This window comes from Haliotis rubra, unplaced genomic scaffold (genome assembly GCF_003918875.1).
Source record: "Haliotis rubra isolate DU_JTF1 unplaced genomic scaffold, ASM391887v1 Scf359, whole genome shotgun sequence".
NCBI lineage: Eukaryota > Metazoa > Mollusca > Gastropoda > Lepetellida > Haliotidae > Haliotis > Haliotis rubra.
Window position 1 is genome coordinate 305,556 of NW_025767034.1, and position 14,919 is coordinate 320,474.

Here is a 14,919-nt window from a genome sequence, read left to right on the forward strand (position 1 = left end):
TTTTTCAAATTAAAATAAAAATTTAGATAATTTGCTAATAATCTTTAAAATAACTCATGAGTAGATCGAGGCGCTTTGGTTCGGATTTATTGTCAATAGATGTGGATTAGACTAATGATTAGTCCCTGAATATATATAATTTTGATAGTAACAAATAAACCCATTTAAATTGAAAAGGAGCCCCAGTGAGACCAGAGATAACCTGAGGAAATCTAGACTTGCTTCATTTATGGCTTGAGCACTGCAGGGAGGGCTAGGCATTAGGGAAAATAATGTGGTTCAGGGACTGCGAGACAGACTAGATGTGGATGAGCAAAGGTCAAGTTGGCCTGTTTTTATATGAGTGCAAGGGTAAAAATACTCTCTACTTCACGTCATATCAGCCTATAGATACATTTGGAAAGCGGCAAGGAAATTGAAGTAAAAAGACCTTTTTTATTGTTTCACGCCGAAATGAAATCGCAGGGTGAGTGGGAGATGGGATACAGATATACGGACAGCTTTAAGAGAAGTGTACTTTCCGATCATCAAATTGTCGTTTTCTGTGTACCGTTACCGGCAATTTTTCATCGTGCATACAGGAAATAGTCCATTCCGCTTGGTGAGTCAGAGATTTCAGAAGCTTTGAAACCGCTGACTTGATGTTGGTGACAAAGCAGACGCTCATATACCGTGCGAGAATAGTAGGGGGTTAATGTCGGTCCTTAGGCAAGAAGCCGACTGAAAAAAAACCTTGGACCCACAGCTTTTGTTTTCTGCAGGTCCTTATGGCCAACAGCTTTGTCATCCCCAATAACTAAGAGTGTTATTTCTTGGAAAATATCATTCAGTTATTTCTAGTTTTTATCTCGATCAGCAGTTATTGTCTGTAAATGAAACAACTATCAGTTTTCGAAGAAACAATTTAGATTACTGAGATATGATCGTTTAACCTCGAACAAATATTTTTAGTTGTCACATTTTTTGGCTGGGAATTACGTATATTGTAGCTAAAACATAGGGCCTACACATTCTGATCAGGACCCACAACTGTTTACGGTTCTGTGTCCTTAGGGCCTGCAGCTTTTCAGGGTTAAAGGCAAACACTGGACCAAACACTCATACATTCTAGTGTCACATATGCCCCTGGAGAGCCAGAAGCATGTCACTGTCTAATGCGTTCCGACCCGTGAAGGTCCGGGTTAGAATATTGATTTTTAGTAACCCATGCTTGTCGTAAGAGGCGACTAACGGGATCGGGTGGTCAGGCTCGCTGACTTGGTTGACACGCCATCGGTGCCCAATTGCATTAGATCAATGCTCATGCTGTTGATCACTGGATTGTCTGGTCCAGACTCGATTATTTACAGACCGCCGCCTTATAGCTGGAATATTGCTGAGTGCGACGTAAAACTAAACTCATTCACTCATGTTGTTCCACTCATCAGCCAGTGCCCGACCGAGGTCATTGAGAGTGGAGGGTGGATTTTGACGTCAACGTAACCTTTAGCAATGACGTCCAAGACGTTTAAAGAAGGATAAAGATCAGGAATGAGTGCTGGCATGGTAGGACTTGGATGTTATGCTGTTAGACTAATTGAATATAAATTCTGCACCTGCATTATCATCTTGGAAAAGGGAAGGTTGTCCAGGGCGTTGTCCGAATATCACATTAATTATATGACGTTGTCCCGCTAGTACTGACCTGTGAATCTGTTATAGGCAATATATGGAGCTCAGTTCGGCCAGTCCTAACACCCGATACTATTGCTGACAATGACAAAAATTCCCTACTTTGTTGTATAGTATATTGTTGAAAAGTTGTCCGTCTCAATCATTTTAAAATACAATATAAACAGTTTCGTAATAAATATATACTCATGCCAATAATGGTTGTCAACCCCCTTCCCACCCCAACCCCCACACACCTCACACACCCACCCCACACCCCCTCTCAAATTAAAAAAATTGAAGGGGGTGACAACCATTATTGGCATGAGTATATTTACGAGAAAACGAGAAGGAGAGTTATTTGAAATTTTAGGGAAAACAGAGACACTGAAATTTCTGATCACATTTTTTGCGGCTTTTGACTGATTGTTCAAACAGGTGTTGTTAAGAAGTCTTTATTTTTGTGTAGAATGCTATGCCTTCACTATACAACTTTCTACTCAATAATTATTAGTTGGTTAATTAAGAAGCAATTGACAAGAACGACAATTTATGTTTCATTGTACTGCCTGCAAAATTAAAATAACCTAAAGGTTTGTTGAGTTAAGACCTTTGCGAAACTTCTACCTCCTGGACCGAAGCTATATAGGATCAGGTATTGAACCACTCGATAGTCTTTGTCGGAAATGTATTTGGAGAATAGTTGTTCTCAGGTTGTATTAAATGTAGAAGAAAGAGAACACAATAATATATCGATAAAAAGAAAACAATTTGCTTCTCCATTCAGAGAAGACTGTTACTGGATAAACAGATCTCATTGATTTTAATCATATTGGATATTTGCCATTATCCTACTTTATTTCCTGAGTTTCGAACATTATTTGACTAAATTGTTTTAAGGCGTGTAGCCTTCAACACATCTATGGACATTTATAATGTCTTTTTTAGGAAAAGACTTAAAATGAAACTCTACAAGTTCTTACTGTTCTTACTGAGGACAAGCACAGAACAACAACAATTAAAAAGCGGTCTCCAATAAAGTATGTCATCGAGAGTTATGTCCCCTTTTCATAGCAGACGAATGCTTACATTTTCAGCCTGATTTTTTCTAATCTGAATTTGACTGGAAGTCATGGAAGAAATTGGTTTGTATACAGGTAACGTAAAATATTATTTGAAAACGTCCGTTCCACATCAAATGATATTACTTCGGACCTTGATATGTAAGCTTGTTAGACGTTTGATTAGCCCTATAATTGACGAAATCACCGTCTACGAACTAGTCTGGGCTACGAACTGGTTCAGCCTACGGAATCACCGTCTCCCTAATTGACGTATTTGTGCTATGATTCTGTATTCAGAAGTTGGTTTGGGTACGTTCCCGTATACAGAAACATACAGTAGTTGGCCATAAGTGAGTCATCATTAGTGAAATTTCCATAGACTTACATGTTAATTAACTGTTGCAAGAATAATTTTCATAAATTGAGTAGAAGTTATTTTATTTTGATATTTTGCAAACATCTTGGAAATCATCTTCAGCTTCGTGTATCCATACTTTCCTTTCATCTTTCCGTTGATTAGTTATCGAATGACACCTGATTAAGCACCGTATATAAGTACAACTTTTAATCTATCCCATAGACAGCCATGTTAAAAATGATTGGTGTGTCTAATATATGTTGTTTAAATAGTTGCAGTTTTCTTAATAATCATCGGAAATTGAATGGAAGTTATGTGTATCTAGATGAGATGATTTCCCAGCTGGTAGATAAGTATTGAAAGCAATTCGACAGAAACTAAATTTATGAAAATTATTCTTGCAAGACTTAATTAACATGCAATTCTATGGGAATTTCACTAATGATGACTCACTTATGGCCAACAACTGTACGTGGGGTACATATTTGGAGTACCCGTGTACGCCCCCTTTCAAATTTCATCTTCATCGGGACTTTTAATTACTCTACATGTTTTAAGTTGATATTGTCTGCAGATTAGAAAGAAACTGTGCCAAGTATTGAATTTCCAACACTGACATTGCACCTCTTGTCTTTCATATTCTCACAACCGTATGGTAGATGCTATAGCATGGTATGTATATTTATCACTTATACTTTTACTCAATATAGATTTAAATGTTATAAGCATGAATAAAGAAAAGATATAACAGCCTTATTTCAGTTAGTGACTGACACTCGTCAGAACATTTAGCCAGCCTTTGTTGAAAGGGTTACGATAACTAATGGGACAAATGTTCACTTAATCTGTGTCAGATACACAATTTTACAACTGGAAAAATGAACTTAAATTCAATATGCTTCCAAATGAAACCATTTTGTTTGTTATCTTGACATTGTTCTCAGGATAAAAAGCCATTTGTTGACACTAATCCCAGATAATGTTCATTTAACGTTCAGATATTTAACAACTTGGCAATGTTAAATTCAATATGCCATTGAAACCATTTTGTTTGTTAACGTCTGACATTGTTTTCAGGATAATAACATCTAGACACTGTATGGTTTCATGTCTGCGACACTCATTTCTAAAACTGCTAATTTGAATTTTCTCTCCTGGTTGGAGTATGCTCCTCCATCTGAACATAACCCACACTCTATCCAGTCAGAGTCTTGAATGTTCTACACATGTTATCAGTTTATAGTGTCTAAGATTTTGCTTGGCATAACAATGAACTTCACAAATGTTAATTTTGACTTTTATTGTAAGGAAATATGATCCGTGTAATTTTTCCCTAGTCTGAAGCAAACTCTGCATGAGGGAAATAAGGACTCCAATGTTGACATACAGCTGATGTTGAGGAACATCCAGAGATGTCAGACGTCAGTGGAGAAACTGAAGCACAATCAAGAAGACCAGTTATTTAAGGTACACATGATGAGTGAGTGGAGGAATGGGTTTAGCCCTCAGTAATGTCTAGTTGGGAGACATGGGTTGTCCAAAGGGTCAAGCACAACGTTTTTTCAGTGCTGAGTTGTATCCCTGAGTTGTAATAGGATTTGTTTATTGTGAAATAAAAGCAAAACAGTTTTTGCATTTGGTACTTACTGCTGATGTTAATAGCCAATTCAAAAATAAATATATCTTGTATTTGCAATTATAAACAAACAAATAATAATAATTGCTGAATATTTTATGAGGTATTATTATCATTATTTATTCGCTGAATCAGTTGAGAAATTTCTATGTCCCTTTCAGTCTGCTCTTGAGAAACTTGGAAGAAACTTATGTTCCCAAGCAGACATATTGGAAAGGAAGATAACCCAGCTGAATACCAACCTCTCTGGAAGCCTGCTGCCACCATCACAACATCAGCCAGTAACAGCAACAACCTCTACAACAGGTTTTTCAAAGATTCAACAAGATAACTGTGCATCAGTTTCCTAATTTAAACTTGATTTGTAAAATGGATATGCAGCCAACTGAAAAATTGACTGTTAGACAGTCATATTGCCTTAATATTCTGATGCTATGTGGAAAGCCTAGTGGTTAAAGCATTCGCTTCTTACCCGAAGTTCTGAGTTTGATTCACTGCACATGGGTACAGTGTATGAAGATAATTTGTAGTGTTCCCTCCATGATGTTACTGGAAGTTTGCTACCTTTTGAAAATAAATTTTGAAAGCCAGCTTGCAAGTTTTGAATGAAAAACTTGATAAGGTGTATTACACTAAAAGTCTGTGGAAGGGGTTCATGTAAAACTATACATATATTTGAGAAGGGTCAGGGAAAATGGAACATTTCATAATAAGATATTTTTATGTCTTTAAACTTTTATGTCTTGAAAAAATGGAAATGGGGAGGGTCATCCTAAAATATGAAAAAGCATTTATGCATCCAAAACCTCCCCCACTGTAATAAATGAAATTGGTGCCACATTAGGGCCATTTCCAGATGTTCCAGAACCAGGTGCCAGTGAAGGTCAGTCAAGCCAGAAGAGAGAACGGAGATCAGCCATAGAGGACACTATTCTCACCAGCAGGAACATTAAGTTCGGTGATGTTGCAGGACTGGCTGAAGCTAAACAGGCCCTCACTGAGGCCATCATAATGCCCCTGCACTATCCACAGCTCTTTACAGGTAACACACTAGCTATTTTTGAATGGCAAGCACTATCCACAACAGTTTACAGTTAACACACTCACTATTCCTGGTACAATACACAGCTCTTCATAAGTAACACATTTGCTATTCTTGCACTGAAATGTATCCACATTCCATGCTGCTACATTGTCCATATATTGTGCCCTAACAATATCCACACTTCATGTCGATACACGACCTGTATGACCTGCTCCCAGTGTGCGAAATAGTTTCCAAATTTTGCTAGACAGTCGGGCTAGCTATGCCTGAAAGTTACTAGCCCGAAATTTGAATGTAGAAACTAAGCAAAAGATAACAAAAATAGATAAGAATAAGATATTGTTGGCATCACACGGGTTTCATCATTAAGCTGCTATTACGATGAACACTTTTATCAGTCCATAATCTTGCATGGTTTTAGTGTATTACAACTTAACAAGTCGGAGAGAGTGATATATTTTGCAAAATGATCCCATGAAAATTCACTAGCCAGTCGGGCCAGTGACTGTGGAGATATACTGGCCCGATTGGATTTTTACTAGCCATGGGCTAGCGCACCAGGGGCTATTTCGCACACTGCCTGCACCATCCTCACTTCATGCTCATGTATATCCAGAACAACTATGGTCATGTAGGAGATAGTTGATATTTCATTACCCTTGTTATTGCATTGTTTTTTGCAAGCAATTGTAGACAAAGATTAGATACAGAATATCAAAGCAGAATGGACATGTGGAGCAAAATTATGTCAATATCCTCAAGATCATTTGAGGTGTAGATCTGTTTCAAATAATTACATGATGTGTAAAGATAGAACTATTTTTTTGTCTTCCCCAGGAGGTCGGAAACCGTGGAAACGTATCCTTCTGTTTGGTCCTCCAGGAACTGGCAAGTCCCGTCTGGCCCAAGCTGTGGCAGCAGAGATCAACTCCACTTTCTACAGTGTATCTAGTGCAGACCTCATCTCCAGCTGGGTCGGGGAGAGTGAAAAGTACTTCTAATGTTCACTTTTCAAATCTGTCTGGATCATGTTCAATTTTTTAATTTTAGCTATCGGTAACAACTCACAATGATTAAAATCTATTCATGTTCCCAAAAATCTGGGTAATGAGCAAAATACTTGTCTTTTTGTTACTGCAAATGTGACATAAAATACAGTGAATGTAAATTAAGCACTGGGACATAAGTTTGTCTGTTGTAGTTCTGTGTGTTTTTTTCAGATTGATAAAGGAGCTCTTTTGTCATGCCACAAATCAACCTGGAAGATCTGTAAGTCCACAGATTAAGTTCTTTTTGTACTTCATGCATGTTTAAAGGATGTTTGCTGGTAATAGTGAGTGAGTGAGTTTAGTTTTACGCCGCACTCAGCAATATTCCAGCTATATGGCGGCGGTCTGTAAATAATCAAGTCTGGACCAGGCAATCCAGTGATCAACAACATGAGCATAGATCTGCATAGTTGGGAACCGATGACATGTGTCTTAAATACGACAAGCATGGGTTACTGAAGGCCAATATTCTAACCCGGACCTTCACGGGTCTTGCTGGTAGGAAATTATAATCACTGTGCAACTCTATAATCACTGTTCCAACAACAGTATAAGTCAATCTATTACTGATATGAAGCAGTGAAGTGGAGAGAAGACTCACATAAAATATTATTGAATTACTATTTTATGAGGAGATGCCTTGAAGTATATTTCAAAACATTTTTAACCAGATCCTATGATTGTAATGTCATTGAATATAGTTGTGATCTTGTAGGTGATCTTCATTGATGAGATCGACAGCATCTGTCGTCAGAGGAGCAGTCGGGAAGAGGAACACACACGCAGGGTTAAGACCGAACTTCTAAAACAGATGGAAGGGGCAGACAACTCTGGCAGCTCAGATAAGATATTCCTTCTGTGTGCCACAAACTGTCCCTGGGAACTAGATTCAGCATTTTTGAGGAGATTTCAGAAAAGGATCTACATTCCTCTACCAGAAAGGTACTGTGATGTTATAACTTTTACATATAAGTTGGAGTAATATTAACCTGTTCCATTTTAAGCCTGATAGTTTCATCTTAGTAACATCACTTTGAGTATTTTGTTATATACAACGAAATGGGTAGGAAAGCCCAAACTGATGCAGTTCCTAAACATTTACTACTTTGGAAAAAGACACCAAGCATGGTGGTGACACACCTGGAAACATACTTAGGGGGAATCGGGGATTCCAACCATTTATCATTAAATCGGGAGGTGGGACAGCCTAATAGTTAAAATGTTCACTCATCACGCCGAAGACCTGGGTTCGATTCCCCACATGGGTAGAATGTGTGAACCCATTTCTGATGTCCCCCGCCGTGATATTGTTGGAATATTGCTAAGAGCAGCATAAAACCTAACTCACTCACCCATCATTAAATCCTTACATGTCTAAGGGACATAAGTCTGCAGAGCAAAATTGTTTTACTTTAGATGATAGTGTCCTCAGCTCCCCAGTGGGGTAGGTTGGTGGATGACCCAGGTTTCTAGTAGCAATCTGTGCCCCAAAATACAAATAATTGCATGTCCAACTTGGCATTTAAGTTTGTCTCTTAAAGCTTCATTTTCAGTAGATTTTAGAGTTATCATGTGAAGCATAATTAGCTGAGCTGAACTGAATATTTTCACAGGTGTTGGGCTTTTTGGCTAGTGGGTAAACTGCCAATTTCTATGCATCACAGATTTTATGATGGTATTATCTGCAAAGTGATATATCAATCTTATAGTCTTAAAGCAGGTAAATCAGGGTCGTAGTACCCTGACGGTTGTAAGTCCATGTTAAAGGGATCACCTTGGTGAGACGATTGCTGTTTGGATTGGACTCCTGAATCACTGCCTAAAGATGACCTCAGATAACACTTAACACACCTTTGAACAGTGTTTTAATGATATCATAGTATGCAAAATGCCATAAGGGTTGACAATGATCCTTTTACGAAGGAATGTTCTTATTTCTTGGTCCCCAATGTTTCTGTGCATCTGGTTGTCAGGTTAGTGGTGGGATGAGGGCATAAACAAAACAGTTTTAGTTTTAAGGTTTGAACTTCTTAGTTATTGGAATCTGTAGCCATTTTCCATGAAGCTGGTCTTGTCAAATGTCAACTTTAATGTCTTGTAGCACATGCACACTGTTTGTGGTGAATATGAATATAACATTCCAATTTTCATGTGTTTACTGTTTAGGGCCAGAATAATTATCTGTGGCTCCCTGTTCAATGATAACCATATGATGTAAGAATATAAACTCTTGGTTGTATTAGTGATACAAGGCGGTGGGTTAGTTAGTGGTTAAAGTGTTCGCTCGCCATGCTGAAGACCCATGTTCGATTCTCCACATGGGTACAATGTGTGAAGCCCATTTCTGGTGTCCCCCACCATGATATTGCAGGAATATTGCTAAAAGTGGCATAAAACTAAACTCACTCACTTACTTATCAGTGATGCTCGACTGCAGCTGATCAAACTCCACAGCAAGGACACAAAGATGAACCTGAGTGAGGAAGACTGGGGTGTGCTGGCGGACAAGACAGAAGGGTACTCAGGTAGCGACATTGCCACCTTCACACTTGGGGCACTGTTTGAACCTGTCAGAGACCTACAGGCGTCTCTTCACTGGAGACAGTTGGCAAGTAAGTTCCTCAGAATATGACATCTCTGGCTTGCTGAGTAATAGGGACATATTCTAAAAACATCCTAGTGGTATAAATGTTGTCAGGCTGGGTCCTTCAGAGAGACAAGGTATTTCAGTAGTGCTTCTCTCATCTTAGGAGCTGTTAAAGCCTGAATGATCGACAGAGTGAGTGAGTTTAGTTTTACGTCGCACTCAGCAATATTCCAGCTATATGGCGGCGGTCTGTAAATAATCGAGTCTGGACCAGACAGTCCAGTGATCAACAGCATGAGCATCGATCTGTGCAATTGGGAACCGATGACATGTATCAACCAAGTCAGCGAGCCTGACCACCCGATCCCGTTAGTCGCCTCTAACGACAAGCATAGTTGCCTTTTGTGGCAAGCATGGGTTGCTGAAGACCTATTCTACCCCGGATCTTCATGGGTTGAATGATCGACAGATATGTAAAGGTGTCTTCGGTAGAAATAACCAAAGTGCTGTTTGTCAGGAATTACATCAATCACAGTGGGAGGGAGGAAAGCCGAAAGTTGTGATGTCATACAGTGAGTGTTGTGTTTTATTGAGCTTTTAACCGATTCATATCCAGGTACCAGCAATATATTACAGCCTGTTAGTTCAGAAGCTGAGTATTATATCATATCTATTAAACCACCGAGCCCTGTGTGGAACCACTCCTGCAGTTTACATTATGAAGGTCAGCAGAAAGTATTGCATGATGCAGATGTGACACAATAGCTGGGGTGGTAACTGAAGAAAATATTTGGGCAAATCTGGGATTAAAGCCAAAAACAGATGGATCCCGGCCGGGGCATAGACACAACTCAGTGAAGCAATCTTAGGTCAGTTGGTCACTCTGGCTCTATGAGAAGGAATGTATTCATTGTTGTTTCAGATGGTCAGCTTGCACCATGCAACTCATCCTTTCGGGGTTCTCTCTCCTTCACCTTGTCTGATATACCTCCAGATCAGGTATTTGTTCAATTATTATAAACTATTTTGACATCCAGTTTTCTTCTCCTGTTCTGCTTCTATGCAGTGTGTGAAGACTCACATTCAGAAATATACTATAGCAACAGTATTTTTGAATTTCTTCTAAATCCTTCCTGGGGGCTCTCCCCTTCACCTTGTCTGATACACCTCCAGATCAGGTATTTGTTCAATTATTATAAACTATTTTGACATCCAGTTTTCCTTTTCTGTTCTGCTTCTATGCAGTGTGTGAAGACTTACATTCAGAAATATACTATAGCAACAGTGTTTTGGAATTTCTTCTAAATCCTTCCTGGGGGCTCTCCCCTTCACCTTGTCTGATACACCTCCAGATCAGGTATTTGTTCAAATGTAATAGTGAGCTTAGTTTTATGCCGCACTCAGCAATATTCCAGCTATATGGCGGTTCAAATGTAATAAGATATTTTGACATCCAGTGCTTCTATACCATGTATGAAGACTAAGTTTCAGAAACAGACTCTACATCAGTATTTTTGAATTTCCTCAGGGCCTTTCTGAGTGAGTGAGTTTAGTTTTTCGCCACACTTAGCAATATTACAGCTATATGGCGGCGGTCTGTATATAATCGAGTCTGGACCAGACAATCCAGTGATCAACAGCATAAGCATTGATCAGTGCAATTGGGAACTGATGACATGTGTCAACCAAGCCAACGAGCCTGACCCTCCGATCCTGTTAGTTGCCTCTTCGACAAGCATGGGTTGTTGAAAACCAATTCTAACCAAGACCTTCACAGGTCGGGCCTTTCTGAGGAGTAAATGTTCCATGTATGATCAAAGTTACCGTGTCTCTAATAGAGATTTAGAGAATTACCTTCCGATTTTATACATGCCATTTTTTGCTCTTTATTCCGCCATTTTCACATAGATGAATCTATGATTGAAGAATCAACAAATATGTGGTATGGAATAGGTATAAAATACATGTGTTTTCTTGCAAATTCTGATTTCTGACTCATCTATGACCTTAACATATCTCTGTGTATCTAACATCACTTCATTTTCAACATTTTGTCTAGATTTATGAAACTAAACAATTTTCGGTTGACTTTGGGTAATGAGAGGGAAAAGACTCTTCTCTTAAATACCATGTCATTTTCAATATGGGCATGGAGTATATTTAAAACTAAAACATTTGTAAGCTTGGACACATAAAGCATGTCTGTATTTTAGTGGAAAGTTCATACAGATGGGAAAGACAAAAGCTCATATTCTACTGATTCAAGAAAGAATAACACCATATTCTGATGACCCTTTCTCTTTCAAAATCAGCATGTGAATTCATCAATTACAGATCGTCCCCCGAGACATCAATCTGAGTGATTTCCTGAAGGCTCTGCAGGCTCACAGAAGGACAGTGACAGATGATGAGCTGGAGAAGTTCCACAAGTTTACACAACACTTTGGGGAAACTGGGTGACAACTAACATATATGACAACTGTTGTCACCCTCCTCTACAGTGTAATTTACACCTCCCCTACAATCTAATGTTGTGTTGTCTTTGAAACTTTGTATCTGTTTTAGTGCAAGATTCTGGAAGACTGTGTGGAGTCAAATGCAGTTCTGACTAAGAGTGAGTGAGTGAGTGAGTGAGTTTAGTTTTATGCCACTTATAGCAATATTCCAGCAATATCACGACAGGGGACACCAGAAATGGGCTTCACACATTGTGCCCATGTGGGGAATTGAATCTGGGTCTTTGGCGTGACGAGCAAACGCTTTAACCACTAGGCTGCCCCTCTGCCCCTGATTGTGACGGAGCATAGGGTACATGTTCATATGACTGACAACCAGACTCTTATGATTTTTGTTTGCGAGTTTGTTTTCACTTTCTATGCAGACCCTCATCCACTGGACCACATAGGAAGTTATACTTCAAGAAATCTTATGCAATTATGACAAACCTGATGATTTAGAAATTAAACCACCAATCTTCCACTTTCTACATTTCTATGCAGACCCTCATCCACTAGACCACAGAGGGAGTCGTACCCTAAGAAATCTAAAGCACTTATGACAAACACGAAGACTTAGAAAAGCAAGATGCTATTTTATTCAAATATGAAATATATATGTTTATGTGATGATATCATAAATATATTGTACAACAAATATTATTATCTGAAAATAGAAATAAAGAACATTTCAACAAAAAATAATTTTAATGGATTTTTGTAGAAGGCTTCATAGCACAAATTATACAGAACAATCAAATTGGCATCTACCACACATTTGGGCTGCCAGGCTATATACAAAAACACAACACAAAACACAAAAACCCTGTTGTATAACATTCATTCAAAACTCGTTACAAAACGTACCTAACATGTTTTAGTTTATTTGATACATTTTGGAACAAATTTGGCAGACACTTGCGATGTAATCTCAATTTAGCACCTACAATTACTCATACTTTTGATCCCTTCATGATTTTCCTCATTGTTATAACCACTTAATCATAACTATCATCCATCCTTTGTTTTATATGTCACATAAAGCCACATACAACAGTGAGTGAGTGAGTGAGTTTAGTTTTACGCCGCTTTTAGCAATATTCCAGCAATGGGGGGACACCAGAAATGGGCTTAACACATTATACCCACGGGGGGAATCGAAACCCGGGTCTTCGGCGTGACGAGCAAACGCTTTAACCACTAGGCTACCCCACCGCCCCACATACAATAGGATATCTTCAGCTCAAAGGTAGCATTAACTGCCTGGTTGTTCCTCTATCATCAAGCATTGCCAGTTAGTGAGTGAATATGGTTTTACACTGCTTTTAGCAATATTCCAGCAATATCACGGTGGGGATGACCAGAAATGGGCTTCACACATTGTACCCATGTGGGGAATCGAACCCGGATCTTTGGCGTGATGAGTGAACACTTTAACCACTAGGCTACCCTACCGCCAGCTGCTTGACATCACAAATTATTTTTTTAACAAACCAAGTTAAATGGTGAGCTGAATTGTACTTTATCCACATGCCATAAATTACACTGGTGTACAAATATCACAGTAGTACTAAGTAAGGTACAGCAACCCATATGGAACATTACACAATACATTGTAAATATATGGCCATATACTAGGCATGTGATACAATACTGCATGTACAGGAGCTAATATTATAACAAGTATAAACAAACATTTGAAATGAAAGACAGGATGCATTTGATATAAAGGAACTGTATAATAATGTATAAAATGAAAGACATGGATGAAAACAATGTTTCTAGCACTTCAGGGTCAAATATGTACAGAAGATATGTTAATTGGAATAATTCATTAATCCAGCTAATTTGATTCCACAAGAGGCAAAGGGTCCATTTGCCTTTATCAAAGAATAGTTTTGACCCTTGTCATTTTAAGCCTACTCTTCTTTGCTAAGATCTAAGAAAACTATCGTATATTGATAGCCCAATCAGAAAATTTACAAAAGCAACATCAAGGATCCATAAATAGGACACTGCAATGGCCAGAGCCATCGGCTGTCCACACTGTGCTGAAATTTTAAATGTGGCTAAAGGTTTTCATCAACCTTGCACTTTTAATATCAGAGTGAATTTCTTTCATTTTAAACTGAAACAACTGAATGCTTATTGCAGTGACTGAAATGACAATACCTCAGTGTTTGATGTTACTGTAGTCAGTACACCTCTGTTGCTAACAAAGAGGAAAATGACGCAGTAATAAATATTTTAATGTAGTAATCAAGGATAAAATCTCAAATCCTGTATTACCTGACTGACTGACTGAGTTTAGTTTTACGCCGCTTTTAGCAATATTTCATCAACATTACGGCGGGGGACACCTGAAATGGGCTTCACACATTGTACCTATGTGGGGATTCGAACCTGGGTTTTTTGGCATGACAAGCCAACGCTTTAACCACTAGGCTACCCCACCGCCCCCCTGTATTACCTGAAGGAAGGTCATATGTCATCTGAAATAATACAACAATGTTATCTACTATAGTTTTTCATCACATGGGACACAATTCGTGTTGTTCACGTCGTGAACAACACTGTGTGACAATCCAGCCAACAAAAGTCGGTTTGAAAGGCAAGGGTAGAAACAAGATTTGATATTGAGCTACAGGACGCTTTGTCTGCGGAAGATGAAAGTGTGATCAACACACTATTATTAGGGACCATTCAATATCAAAATGTGTTATCTCTATGAGACACTGAGACACAATGGATCCTCCCTGATGTAATGGATTATTTTTAGCTTGTCTATGTCTGAATCTCACAATGTTCCAAAACAATTTCTCACAAGAAACATTTATTCACAAGGGTCCTCCAAAGCAGAGTACAGTTATCAAAACTGGCCACATTTTGGTGACTGCCCTATTTACTCTGAAACAGCACTGAGGTTCAAGAAATATAACCAGGCCTTAGAATTAACAACAACAAAATCTACATTTTTGCTTTGTCCCATTTTAAATAAACTCATTACACAAGTACTGGCAATGTAAGCTGCATAC

The 14,919-nt window shown here is 38.6% G+C and overlaps 1 protein-coding gene across 3 annotated transcripts; it reads left to right on the forward strand.

Annotated features, from left to right (window-relative positions):
* The first annotated feature begins 2,720 nt into the window (after positions 1-2,720).
* Positions 2,721-11,913, forward strand: LOC124285331 (vacuolar protein sorting-associated protein 4-like). 3 transcript variants are annotated; one of them, XM_046721538.1, is made up of 11 exons: positions 2,721-2,807; positions 3,732-3,744; positions 4,410-4,539; positions 4,870-5,014; positions 5,553-5,750; positions 6,591-6,744; positions 6,974-7,022; positions 7,518-7,744; positions 9,224-9,414; positions 10,312-10,388; positions 11,724-11,913. In XM_046721538.1, exons 1-11 carry the CDS (start codon positions 2,783-2,785, stop codon positions 11,847-11,849), a joined length of 1,335 nt encoding a protein of 444 aa, XP_046577494.1. In that variant the 5' UTR covers positions 2,721-2,782; the 3' UTR covers positions 11,850-11,913. The 3 variants fall into 3 exon arrangements, with proteins under 3 accessions (XP_046577494.1, XP_046577495.1, XP_046577496.1); XM_046721539.1 differs by having other exon boundaries at positions 5,565-5,750; XM_046721540.1 differs by having other exon boundaries at positions 5,574-5,750.
* Positions 11,914-14,919: the final 3,006 nt, after the last annotated feature.